At 33.3% G+C, this 14,858-nt stretch overlaps 1 protein-coding gene across 1 annotated transcript; it reads left to right on the top strand.

Moving 5' to 3' along the window:
* Positions 1–1,429: 1,429 nt before the first annotated feature.
* LOC138322177 (ornithine decarboxylase-like) lies at positions 1,430–14,283 on the top strand. The gene is made up of 10 exons (XM_069266228.1): positions 1,430–1,516; positions 3,909–4,005; positions 4,492–4,568; positions 5,592–5,764; positions 6,170–6,307; positions 6,719–6,884; positions 7,049–7,196; positions 7,460–7,572; positions 8,152–8,357; positions 13,590–14,283. The coding sequence occupies exons 1-10, from the start codon at positions 1,430–1,432 to the stop codon at positions 13,648–13,650; spliced, it is 1,266 nt and encodes a 421-aa protein (XP_069122329.1). The 3' UTR covers positions 13,651–14,283.
* Positions 14,284–14,858: the final 575 nt, after the last annotated feature.

Below are 14,858 nucleotides of genomic sequence, written 5' to 3'. Positions count from 1 at the left end.
GCACACGAATCGAATGTACATGTAAACCTTTCACGGCTGTAATGTATTTTTTTCGCATATTTTTTTTTTCGTTATTGATAGTTACATATATTTTATACATTGTTTACATATACTTACATTGAAGCCACTTAGCAGTACTTCAATTCAAATTGATAAATATATTATAATTTTTATTTCAAATCTAATAACATAACTTTTCTTTTCAAAAGACACTGCTATCAACGACAGATACGTACAAATGTACCAAAAATCTCTATTACGTCCGTAACATGCCACGCCCGACTCTCATCTCCTTTCAGCACTTCTGAACATTATAGCAAGTCAGTCACGTTTCTATAACGTACAATAAACGACCTTATTAGGAATTATTTAAGATTTAAGATTTCCCTGTGTGATATCAAACACAGATTATCTGAGCGTGACTTTCATATGATGTTTCAATCATGCTTAACTTTAAAATTAGGTATGGCCTTAAACGGACATGTTAAGAGAGCTACACAATGTATTCAATATAAAGTATATATCTAAGTTGTAATATCAAAACTTTAAACACCAAGCTGTTATTATTATCAGTGTGATATAGAATGACTAGTGAGTGCAGAAATATTTCGGGACATTAATATACCTTTTCTTGTGAAACCATCCCCCTCCCCCCCAGCTTACTTTGAGGTTTATATTATACATTGATTAATTATATTATTTCTTACCCTTACCAAGTTTGTATACACCAGTATATTATGCCATAGCAATGTCAATTCTGCAGAATTCAGAACTGACCGTCTGTATGTAGTATATTATTATCTCTTAATTAGCAAGAATGCTAACCACCATTCTATATTTAAAGTGTAATGCATCTTTAATTGTTCTAAAGATGTATAAATAGGTAACATATGGACTGCATATAACATCCTATCTACATGTCTATTACGTTCTCCGCACATCAAATATTGTAGATAGTTATAATTGCCACGGACATGTATGCCACTATACTTGTGTGCGTTTTTATCTGTATGAAACCACTTTATTATTCTTTTTAGCGTCGTATGATTTGTTTAACATCATGAATATTTTATCGCTCAGTGTTATTACCTGCTAATTGTTATAAAGGTGATATGATGATGATAATAAAAATATCCCGAGGACTTTAACACTGTGAAGTTGGGTGTTCTTAATCGTGTGTCTCAGTGTGTAACATAAGATGATAAGAATTGTTATAAAAAATGTGGTAATGATTCGAATTAATTTTTCGAGCATTTGAGATACAGAGTGAACAGTTTGCTCGTGAGGGACAAAATTGATCTGGGAATTCAAGTTATATAAGTTCTAGCTAAAGAGGTTCGGCTATAGCAAATAAAGAATATCTTGGATTATCAATTACAAATGTCGAAGACTTTTATTCAAAGTTCATGTTTTTCATGTTTTTAAGGAAATGGAGGATAATAACGTATTGGTCGTGGACGTGCGAAGATCTCGTACAGAGTACGTTAACTGGCAGGTTAAATACCAAACCGAACTGGTAAGATTGGTATCCATATACCACTTAAACATACATTATATTATTATATAACCAGGTTATTATTGGTCATACCTAGGCCCAGTTTCACGAACATCACCTTAATGTAAAGAAAGAACATAAGTGTCCGTAAGAAAGCATTGCGGAAGTTAACGAAACAATCTTTGATTTAGTAATAACAAATACAAGATCTTTCCTTAACTTTTGTAATGCTTTTCTATGTATGCTGTATATCTGGTTATTTTCGCGGATTAAAGTTTTCGCGATTTGGACACAAAACCAGAAAATCAAATGTTATCTAGCACAATTTGGATTGAAGTGTATATAAACCTACGGTAAAAACCAACTTGAAAATAAGGCTGATTCGAAAATAAGCCTTTCTGAAAATAGGACTGTTTCAAACAGCTGACGAAAATGGTATTTTGTCAATGACGTCCTAGGGATCTCGACAATGTATGTTTTTCGATAATCATTTAGATGCATTTTAAAACGATACCTATAGTATAAATACATAAGGGTCGTGTATAAGAGAATTATGTACATGATCCCTCGGCCGAAAACGCATATTAAGCGTGAATGAATGGAAATATACGTTTCTCATTTGCATACGTATAGAATTGTTTAGTGCAATTCTATATATTTATGTTTCAGAAAAGAATGTACTCATATAATCAGGGATTTAGATCGTATACTATTTAATGTCTTATTTTATAAGACTTAATGTCTTATGTAATTTATTGATATACATATGCATTAGCAGAGCTACAAATTGTATATATTTATTTACATATGGTACAGGTACAGTAGATCTTGTATAACAACTTCACCAAACGTTATACTCCGTGATTGAAATGCTTAATTACCATAATATCACATGTACTCGTAAGCCATTTAATGGCTGGGCATTTTTACTAGTGAAGAATATTTTTCAATTGTAAATGTTGTGTAAAAATGTGTGACACGTTATTAAAGTATATTATTATCATGTACTGTTAAAATAGACTAACGAGGAACGGATATTCCGTCTTAATACTAACTCAGATACGTAATTTGAAACGGAAAAAAACTCACAAAAATTACATTTAAATATTTATTAACAAATCGATTAAAAAAAGAAAAGTAAAGAAGGTAACACAAACATTGAAATGAATAAAACCCTCGTAAATAAGCCATACCATATTTGACTACGTTTAAAATACTCTCGAAAGTTAACCAATTTGAAAATAAGTCGGTACTTTTAAATAAGCTTGTAATCTCTCGCTAAAAAAGAAAATAAGCCGCGTTTCATTTTCACGTTTATAGGATAATTCAGCCGAATCTTTACATATCACGGATCAAAGATTTGCGACTAAGGCGATGACAGTAAATAGTAAAACTATCCCCGCGGATATAACCGGCTATACGGTGTGTAGAAACATAGAACTTCCTTGTGTTAAAGATGTTCCACCGCTGACAAATGGTATTTTTTCTCTATCATAAACAGGAGCAGACGAATTAAGACTTTTTTCAGTTACAAGAATTACTTACTTTACACCATTACCACCATTGACAAGAAATTCTTATTTTACTTCAAGATAAAATCATTAGAAATAATTAACTGCGTCTCGATAAAAATCCATATCACTATGCCCTATATATGGAATGAAGTGCTGATTGGGCATGTACCAACAATAGCAAAATAAAGCATTTCAGACGTATTTTTGCGCTTATTAGACACCTATACACGATTAAACATCAGTTATTGTTCGAATGTACTCTGTCGGCTGTGGAGCATATTTATGAAATATTCGTGAAACTATGCCCTGTACTGAAACCATCAATTCCTATTAAAAGGTAAATATGATTGGATCGATTTGTGATATGTGAACATTTTCTTTTGATTTATAAAACGTTTGAGATTTGGCATCCAGGAAAATATATCAAATAAAAATTGGCTTTGTTCTACAGAATTTCTAACCCGTTTGACGGTATTAAGATAATATTGAGATAACTTTGTTCAAATATGTACTTGACCCGATAACCTCTTTTCAGGTGAGTAAGCAATTCAGATATTAATTGCGGTCATCTATGCCTATTTTGTACCCATCTTTGCTGTTTAGTTCATTTTTGTTCTCCAATCTTATTTTACTTATGTTTATAAATAACACACTTTATGTTATCTATCAGACTTGAAAATTGACGAAGTCATTTATAAATGACATTTAACAACAAATATTCCTTTGAGTACTGCAAACATGGCTTCTGTCACTTTGCTCCATATTACGAAACAGAAATAACATAAGATAAATCGAAGTGGAAGAGATATATACTTGTGACCCTTATCAATTATACCAATATCTGGGCCCACCTAATCCATGTTTTGTACCCACCTAATCCATGTTTTGTACCACATCAGGGCTTAGATGATCCGCTGGTCGTTGTTGATATAGACGAGGTGGTCGAGAGATACAAAAATTGGCACCAACTCTTACCAAGGGTGGAACTATTCTACGGTAATTTCTACAAACTTTTAATCTGGTTGGAAAGTAGGGTTTATGTAATTATAAGATTACGCAACATCTAAACGTGTCTTATTCGAACTTCCGATGTGATTTTTTCTGATCCAATTAACGCTACAAAAATGGGAATTGGCGAAAATTGTTAAAAATAAAAGCTATATATATATATAAAAATAACTTACAATCTGCACTCCCTATACGTTGTTTGTATATGATGTAGTATATGTGTTTTCTCTATACACAGTCATTTGTAATGAGAATATACCATTAGTGTAATGTAAAAGATATGTAGTACGATGTGTACACTATCATCTTCTTGCAGGAGATGTAATACATGTAGCATTAGTATTATTATTACATATCATAAATACATATGTTTTCAAATAAAAACTCATGATTTCAGATAACGATTATTTTGAAAGTAATTAAATTTTTAAGATAATGTAGAATTTAATTGTGAAATACATATCTCTGTTTCAGCTTTAAAATGCAATAATGATGAGAAAATTGTGAGCGTTCTTGCTAGTCTTGGAAGCAGTTTTGATTGTGCGAGCAAGGTAAATGACATGAATCATTTATATTACTATGTATATGAAAGAGCTTACATTTTTTAATTGATTTCTTTGTCTTTATAGCTCTAAAAATATTGACTTGGTCGGAAATACATGATCAACCACACTCTCATTCACAAGCTCTCAATCTGTTTGACCATGGGAAGATAAATATGTTTGTTTAAAGTTATATGTGCCGTATTTTTCATACTCACGAATCAAGATGAGTTTTTAATATGTTATTCATCACCAAAAATTACCAACGTTTTGAAAATTACAGTACTTTCAATGCATTAAGGCTTTAATTTTACATGTACAAATAAGTGCTGAAAATGATTTTTAGCAGTACTGCCAAAAATCATTTATTTACATCAATAGTGAAGTGAAATGAGTGATTTCTGCAGGTATGTTGCCTTGTAAACATATTTAAGGCATAAAAACAACAATTTTACAGTACAAAATTTCTGTATTATAACTAACGTTTATAAGTCATCTGAAGTCATTTGAATGATTTTTACAGCTTTATATTCACCAAACATTATGGTTTTTAATAGATAAACGATGAAAAAATAGCATGTCAAAATTTTCGCCCAGTTACGGCACATATAACTTTGAAATTATCCATACACTTGTCTTTATAATTTTATATAAAAGGTTCGCATTCTTTATATAGTTGGTAAGTGATGATTATAATAATAATGATAAAGCATATATAATGTTACAAACGCACTAGTGCTGATTTTTTTTTAAATAGCTGACGTTTCACAGATATTCGGTCTTTACATATTACAGAGTTATCTCCCTTGCGAGATGTATCTATAGTAATGTCGTTATATTTTTTACCAAAGTCAACGTCGTTTTCTCCGAAAATAATGTAACATTACGATCTCTAAACGCGACATCACAATCCATACATATCCGCAAGGGCAGACAACTCTTTAACATGCAAAGATTGAAGGCAAATTGTCGTGGTAATGATGCATCGTAAAACCTAATGTTACAAGGCATTTCTTTAACTTCTGTACCTAGACTGAGTTACAGCAGATTTTAGATCTGGGCGTTGATCCGTCTCGCATCATCTACGCCAATACGTGTAAACAGATGTCCCACATAACTTATGCCAAGGACCATGATGTGGACTTGATGACCTTCGACAATGAGGAGGAGCTGGTCAAAATCAAGATGTTGTACGGATCAGCAAGGTCATTATTTGCCATATATGGCGATGAATCTACCGAACCAAATAGCAGAATACTTCCATTACTTAATTAACATAAACCATATTTTCGTGTCTAAAAACGTTTTCATGGGACCTAATTTTAAGTTCGAGACATTTCCGCGGCGGTAATTTTTTAACGATTTTTAATTGAAACGAAAACGCGAAATATAACCGCCCGCGAAAATTTTTTGGTTTATAGTACAAGGAAATCCTACACAGTATAGTAATAATAAGTTCGTTGACTTTCAACAAGGGGATACAACATTAAATTGATATAAATTGTCATGAATTTTTCAGTGACCTCAAATGGCGAAGAGACGATGTCCTAGCAAAATTATGATTATGCATCGGCTTATGTGCGTTTGCATTAATTATTACTATTTTACAGGTTGTTGTTACGATTCCGATCGAAACAAACTTTTAAGGCAATGTATCAACTTGGAAAGAAGTTTGGCTGTGTCTTCGAAGAAGTGAAGGATTTGTTTCTTTCAGCTAAGAACAAAGGCTTGGATATCGTTGGTGTCAGGTAAATATTCTGAACGGCATATCGTATTTATTTGCTGTTTTACAAGCAAATGCATTATATCATATTTCTGTTAAAATGCATTCAATTAATAAATTTTACTATCCAAACTTTGCCTCTTTATCAAGGAAATCAATTTACTATTCATTCAGTAAATTCGTTGACGATTCCTTAGAGGCACAATGAAACTTCAGGCGATTACAAACTTCTGCAAATACACCTTACCAAACCAGAGTGCTCGGAAGTGCATTTCGGGTTAAATGATCGGGGTTATTGTTAAATTAAATCAAAAATAAATTTCGTGCGAAAACTTAAATCTGAGGTTGCGATTCTACTCCATTAGAATTCATTTATGCCAAATTTTGTCTTCGAATTATAATGTACTTGTTGATAAAGTGTGTTATTGTCTTTAAGTTTTCATGTTGGAAGTAACTGCATGAGTGCTGATGCCTTCTCCGCGTCAATCAAAGAAGCACGAATGATTTTTGACATTGGAATTGAAGCCGGCTTTTCTATGGGGATACTGGATATTGGAGGTGGATATAGAGGAAGAGATGCTGATCTACCGACATTAGAACAGGTAAAATAGAATAACACATTTGAATTCAATTTTCGTTTGACCAAAATCTTTGACGATCCAAATATTTGATGCAAAAATACTGATATACTGATAGTGTTTACAGCGTTGATCACAGCACAGTTACAATTGGATTGTGTATTTCTAAATTTATTTTTAAATCGAAGAACGCTGAAGTGATAAACAAGTCATTGGATGAATATTTTCCGGAAACGGATGGAGTGAAAGTAATTGCCGAGCCAGGACGTTACCTTGTAGAAGCTGCGGTTAGCTCCGGAGTTAACATTATAGGCCGTAAGGATATTTATAGCGAAGGTGCGTAAATATTGAAATATTGATCTATATCAACCTTTACCAAAATCGAAACAATTGCTCCATCAGTGTTTGTTTCACCTATATTGTAACATTGTAATTTGTAAAATGATCGTGGTTGTTGAATACAATTGCCTAATTTTCATTGGTGATGATAATTTGTTTCAAATATTACAAAAGATTATAATGCTCGCGAGAAATCATATCATCTAAAATATAACTTACACATCAGCTACTTGTAGTTCACAATATGAATGCATTTCCAGATAAAACTGATATCGATCGTATTATGTACAACCTTAATGATGGACTATACGGATCGTTCAACTGGGCAAGCGATATGAAGGATGGATTCGTCATGTCTCCAGTTCTAAACAAGGTTTGTATTCACGTCTTTAAAATATTTGTGTACAAGATAATGAACTTACTAGCGCTTCTGTCATCAAAATCATATTATTTTAAGTTCATGAAAGTAGTATCGCTTTTTCTGTGTATTTGTCTTTTAATTAAAAAAGCATCAGTATTTAGCGTTTAAAGTAAAAATCTTTTAATGTTGTAGAGCATGGATAACTTACAATGTTCATAGTCTCGCTGCTAAACGAGAGTTTTGTAATTTCAAATCAAGGCTTATCGAAAAATCGGTAAAGCTTTTCATTGGTTGATAGAAGCACGCTCGTAAATACGACGGATACAAATTTTGAAAAGGCGCTCGCATTTAAACAACGAAAATAGATTTTGGGTTAAAAAGTACAAAAAAAAAACAACCATTCTTTAGGATATCATTATGCACAAAAAAAGATTTACTTTGCTTTTCGTGTGCTGCCGTCCATGGTTATTTTAACGCGCCATCGTGCAAACACGAACCGGAACTCTCTTTCCGCTGGTCTCGTGCAGCGGCGAGAGTCTTGGGAATGTGAGACTAAATGCTCATAGCATAAGATTTGGTCCGTTTTTTCAGGCGAAAACAGACAAATATAATAGTACCGTGTGGGGTCCAACATGCTGCAGCACAGATTGTCTAGCAACCGATATCATGTTACCGCTGATGGAAGTCGGGGACTGGGTAAACATCAGTGACGCAGGAGCCTACTCGTTCTCTTTGTCAACCAGCTTTAACAGCATGCCACGCCCAAATGTCTACTACTTCTGTTCACGTGATACGTGGTACGTAGATGATCAATTCAGATTTTTAAATTCAAGACCGACTTATCATACTACAGTTACTATCATTTCCTTTTGCGGTAACTTAATCTGACGATTTCTATTTCGCAGTCATAAAGTTCGTCAAGAGTAACTTTTATTGATAATAAAATTATTTTGATATGATTGTGGTAGCAAAGTCATCCTGCTTGGCAGATGTTTATACTTAAGAATTTTAAACTTTCGCGAATATACTTTAAAAGAGAAATTAAAAAGCAAATGAAAGGACTAGACATCTACTTTTTGAAATATATTTGCATGGCCGCCGACAATCGATTTTCAAGTTGTTGATGCAAATGCACAAATCGTCACATCATACGTATTGGAACAGTACTTTTTGCATCAATAAATCAATTCTGCGAAGTTATTTTGATGTTATAACATAGTATTTCGTATAATCTTTTGAACGGTATGCAATAAGTGATCATAGCTGATGGGGTTTTCAATTTTTCTCTTAATTCTCGTGAAAATAGAGTAATTTTATTTGATTGGTTTTTAATTAATTGCTTTGATAACAATGACAAACCCCGTGTACCCTTAAATTTAAGCAATCAAAATTGCACATCAAAATATGGTGTCTATGAATCACTGGATATACTTTTCAGCACTCTTTTTTCCACATCTACCCCTTTGTTTCTCACCTAATATTAAAGTACTGGGAGTATTGTAGATAATATTTAAACGAAATATCCTATTCTTGCATCACAAGATGCCTATGCAACGTCAAACCTAATGTAAAAATGCAACTCATCTAAGTTAGTAACCAAATGTTAATCAAGCCAATCAACATATTGAACTTTGACCAATATCTAAATAAAATATTGTTATTTTGCCTATATATCATACAATAAATTTTACAAAATGTCATTCAAGGGACATAGATTGAACTAGACAATATGTCGATTTCATTATTAGCCATGACCTATAAATGGAGTTGCGCTTCTTACATAAAAGTAGGTATCTGCAACAGATTACATACAAAAACAAGAGGCCATGTTAGGCACTTTTTGTCTGCGTTAAGCCAAATATGAAAATTTGTTAAAAAATTACCAATTTTGAGCTTAAAATCTTAATTTTCATTTCCTACATACAAATCCCAACCAATGTTGGATTATTTGGTCGCAGTATGTATTTGTTGTTCTATCGTGGTCATTTTGATACCTCATTTGTCTAATTTGGTTGAAAAATATCAATGTAATGACTATTTTTCAGTTTTTTAGTGAAATTCGAGATGGCGGCCATCTTAATGACGTTATAACCGGAAGTTCATCCCAACTTATGCAATGTTAACTTTTTTTATTGTAATTGTTGTTTTTACTGATTGATATGAGGTCAAATAACTGATTAGAAATGAAAGTTTACTGTTGGAAAATTTTTTGGCTGCGTCAAGTCAAATATGAAAAATTTGCTAAAATATTACCATTTGTGAGTTTAAAATCCGAAGTTTTCATTTCCTGCGTAGAAATCACTATATATATTGGAGAATTTGGTCCTGGTATGTGTTTGCTGTTCTATTGTGGTCAATTTGATACCTGATTTGTCTAATTCGGTTGAAAAATGTCAACGTTATGACTATTTTTCACGTTTTAGTGAAATTCGAGATGGCGGCCATCTTGATGACATCATAACCGGAAGTTCATCCCAACTTATGCAATGTTAACATTTTGATTTGTATTCAGTGGGTCATAAGGGTTCAGATATAATATTGGTTAGGAGGTTTGAGGAGGGGGTTCATGTGGAACCCTCATAGCCTATGACCTAATGGACCTAACCAGTTGTCTGACTAATGACACAATAAAATAAGTATACAGGAGTGGAAACATAGACAATACAAAACAATTCAGTGTGCTGAAAATACGCGCCTTTCTTTGTCTACTGTTTGGAACTATTCAATAGAAGTTGTTGGTGTCTTGTATGTTTAAAAATCATTAAAATTAAAGTAGGTCAAGCTTCTTCAAGTAAACAATTTTCAAAGTACTTCATCCGGAATACTAAAGACAATTACATGGGTTCTTTAGGCCTTACACGTATTGAGAAGCGGCTTAAAGAATTTCATAAATTTGACCTCTCTCCGATCTTAACAGTAAGGAAGGTATACAATTGTACAATGCGTCTCACACATTGTCAATAAGTCGTTTATAATGGTCAATTTGACTCATTAAACCTTGAATTAAGGTCAGGGTAATTCATTGGACAAGAGTTTTGTCACCCTTCATTTAAGAATATTTTAGGTCCAATATCAGGTCTCTATGCCTTATATCGAGAAGAACTTGTTTGAATGAAAACGATATGCATGGCAAACGGCACAAAACGACGGACGAAGTACGATCACTATAGGTCACCCCTGGTCAGATGATTAAAAAACACTCATCAAAGCAACATTTACAACACCTTTATGGCCTGGAAACTATTATTCGTTTGATTTCCATCTTTGTGAAGCTTTGTCCCTCAAAATATCTCTGCGTCAATGTTTGATTTTGTGGTGAATGCAAGATATTGAAATTTTGCAATAGACTGATGATTCCTCATTTACAAAACTTCTTTACTTAATGCTATGTGACATTTCATAATAATAAAAACCGCAGATTGTATATTTTCGCTTAATCCAAAGTGTATGACTTTCTTCTTAATAACGTCTCCCTTGACACCACTTCGCTTTTGGCCTTGAGTTAAGCATTCGCATCTGCGGGGAAGGCTCTGGGTTCTGTCCCCAGGCCGGAACACACCACAGTCTATACAAATGGCAGTTTCTACTACTGACTACATAGCACTCAGCATAATGGGTATGGAACAACTGGTTGAACCTCTTATCAGTACAATGTGACCGGATGAAGTGTGCTTGTGTGGTGTCTACGGTAGCATGCACTACGTTCCATTATTAAAAGAAAAGGCAATAGAATTCACACTGCAACACAGTGTAAACAGGTCAGGATCGTGGAATGACAATGGTTGTTATTTTGACCTTAAACGTATAAAATCAAGCTCAAACCAAATAATATGAATTTATATTAAAATAGATTATTGATGAAATTTAGAACCACGAATGCCGAAATTGGTTTGTTGCTCTTTACTGACTTCCTGGTAATGTTATTATGATATTATCATTTAAGGACAGTATCGTGAATGTGTAAAGTCTGGAAAGTTGCGGTATATTTGTTTTTGTCGCCATGTAATAATGGAACATGAAAGCACATTGCAAAACCGAACAACAGCCTTTCACATTATAATCAAATCAGTTGTATAGGGAGTTGTAATCAGGAGCATAAACTGCCGTTAATATATCTAACGTTGTTTAGAGACAAAACTGAAATCCTTCGTCAAATGCACAACTCAAGGCATTTTTAAGTGTGTTTCAAAGGAGATCTGTGAATGATAGAGTAAAACAGGTCATAATTTGGTTTATCAACACCCAGTGTCATATAAGGACGGCCTCCCATGTATGTGGCGTTTTACGTGTATAAAGTACGTGGTGCGTGTTTTGGGAGACTGCGTTATATTAGTGTAATGCCTTTTGTATATATCACTGAGGCATGTCGCCGAAGACAACAAGCAACACATCCCACCCTGTCACATTATACTGACAACAGGTGAACCAGTTATTTCACTCCCTTAATTCTGAGCGTTAAGCAGGAACAGAAACTACCACTTTCATGAACTTAAATGTGTGTCTCGGAGAGGACAGAAGAGCCTTCCTCACAGGGGCGACCGCTCCACTGCAAGCAAAAAATGAGGTGGTGTCAAGGGAGACGTTAGGAGGAAGAAAGTTAATCAGGATCCAAAATTTAGTCGCCTTTTACGATATCGCTATCAGGGGAAGCAGTAAGAAATTTAACGGCCTACCTGCAGGGCTAAAATAACTTATGTGATTGTAATCAGGATTAAGTGAAAATCTGAAGTTGCTAACAATAATATTCCTGAAAATTGAAACAGTGATATGGACATTGGCCGACCAATCGGTCTTCTTTATCTGGTAAAATGAAGCTGATAGAAAGCAATTAAAAGATGCGCTTTTGTAAAGGATTTATATTTTGCATGAGCAAAAACTCCCCATCTATGTAATCAGTACCGAACAAACTGGCAGTAAGTTCGCGATCCAAAGGTCGAGACAACATAGCGCTTTGTCTAATGTGACGCCACCAGCAAAAAAAATAAGATTACAAATTCAGTTGCCTTTACGATCATGGAACGGGACAGCAGGTGTAATTCTAACGCCCTTTCTGAAGCTATGACAACCTTGATAGTCCTTTGTAACAATGGGCGAAGGATACATACTGCCCCATTGAATTTCCATGACCTTAATGTTAATAAGGTTTTTGGAGTGCAATATGGCATTGTTGTATATGTTCAAGTAAAGATTACAACATTATGTGTTCGACTCCCATTTGACATACAGACAGAATTTCCGGAATAGGATAAAATGTATTTGTATTATTATAATCACACGGTTTGACTGAAATACGCAGCGGATCATCACATTTTGCTCTTGAAGTTCGACAGTATACCCTTACTACTTTGATATTAAGGCCAAAACACGTGGGTAGACGAAAATAAACTGAAAATAACTTGGCATATCCAGTGATTCATCAACTTGAGCTGTTTATGGTGAACCGATCATAACCTGAATATAAACATCAAAATTTTAGGGTACTCGAGTAGTGTCTTACTTGATCATGATAGAATGGTATCGGATATAACCAAGTGTGATATGTCGCTATAAAGGCAATCTTGTGTGGTATTTTCAGTCACAAAAAAAAAAAAACAAAAACGAATAAAGCGTTTTCACTATGACTTACCTCAGGTAAAAGACCCAATGTTTTTTTTATTATTATTTACCAGTGTTAATGTAGGGGGCGCTGTAGTGATCATGATGGTCCAATCGGGTTTGAAAATTGATAATGGGTGGATTTTTTATCCCATATAAAATACCTCCTTTGAAAGATTTTGGGCATTGGTTCTGTTTTCATCTCAAAAGCAAAGACTGCATTCGAGAATAAAGTATTTCTCCTCAAGATATATCCGAAGTGACAAAATATTCTTAGTAAATATCAAGTTTTAAAGATTTTTTCTGAGACCAAAAATAAGTTTAACTAGTATACTATTTAGGGTTCTATAATTTTATTGAAAATCATCTACACAACTCATGTTATGAAAAATATATTGAGTATTAATTCAAAACGTTTGCTTTTTCTATTGAAGGACATCAGTTCAGCATCAAATACGTGAGGCTGAAAAGGCTGCTACGTGGTGCCATTCCTAAAAGGACGGATAGATAGTCCAGATACATTAGGACCTGTGGGCATGATACCTCTGTATACACTATATTGTATTTCACATTTAATGATATTATTGTTTATTTTTAAATATTACATACGTAACATTCACATACGTATGTTTTGAATGCAATTAATTCAACATATTATTTATGGAAATTATACAAAAATAGTTTTCTGTGGATCACGTATACCCCTTTTGCTGGATAAATTGATGCTCTCAAACATTTCACATTATGTTACGATCAGTATGAACTATTATGACTCGTGAAATGCATAGTCTTTGGATTTAGAATTTGATGCCTTTGCGTGTAAGTCTTTAATTTGATGACTACTGGTCGTATATGTACTGTGCGTGATTAATTAGTGCTAATCGAACGAACACTGACTCAGTTTATAACTAAGAGTAAATCAAAGACCTGATATTTATATTACGCTGTAATTTACTAGACGAAATCATGTTATTATGTTATTATGAGTTTAATCATCTAAAGTATAAATATTAGTTATGTTTTTTTAATTTCGTTCTTTATTACTTATTGCATTTCTACAGAAATAGGAAATGAAGTGAATACACTTAAAATACACTGCATCATATTAACAGGTGTTGATATAAACTATTGTCAAAAATATTCATTTTATGATGTAATTTTAAGAAATAAATTGATTTTACGATATTCAGTACCTTTTTATCAAATCGTCCGTCAGATGTTTACTATATATCATTGATATTATGTTCGTATCTATTGATATTATGTTGTTTTTACAAAACTTTTAAGTTACTAGTACCGTCACATATCAATTCGTGATAAATATACAATTATATTTATGTTATACGAATGAGACTATCGACAAAATGAAACATTATAAACTGAGAATATAGGGTAACGTAGTCACTCAAGCGGAACGTTATACTTAATTATCATTGACACGCATGATGGTTGCTATAAATTTTAAAAGTTGAACCCGTACATAAATGGGTACATGTCTGTTACGCTCGAAAAGTTATAAATGGTGCCTTAGTATCCATTATCTGTTTCTGATTGAGATAAGGTTCACCTAATGTCCTAGTTATTAAATCAATCTTTTTGGGATATAATATTTACCTTACATTTTACATGGGAGTCTTATGATTGAATTCATGTGGTTTACATATATAATAACCAAACAATTAGCAACTTGTTTTTCATTTTCT

The sequence above is a fragment of the Argopecten irradians genome, chromosome 4 (assembly GCF_041381155.1).
Source record: "Argopecten irradians isolate NY chromosome 4, Ai_NY, whole genome shotgun sequence".
Classification (NCBI taxonomy): domain Eukaryota; kingdom Metazoa; phylum Mollusca; class Bivalvia; order Pectinida; family Pectinidae; genus Argopecten; species Argopecten irradians.
This window is presented reverse-complemented; position numbering and strand designations above follow the sequence as displayed.

Excerpts from the sequence above, each read along its gene's own strand:
- LOC138322177 (XM_069266228.1), top strand. The coding sequence starts at position 1,430 with ATGGAGGATAATAACGTATTGGTCGTGGACGTGCGAAGATCTCGTACA. Across the intron at positions 6,308-6,718 it reads TTGGATATCGTTGGTGTCAG|TTTTCATGTTGGAAGTAACT; the intron begins GTAAATATTCTG and ends ATTGTCTTTAAG. Across the intron at positions 7,573-8,151 it reads TGTCTCCAGTTCTAAACAAG|GCGAAAACAGACAAATATAA; the intron begins GTTTGTATTCAC and ends CCGTTTTTTCAG.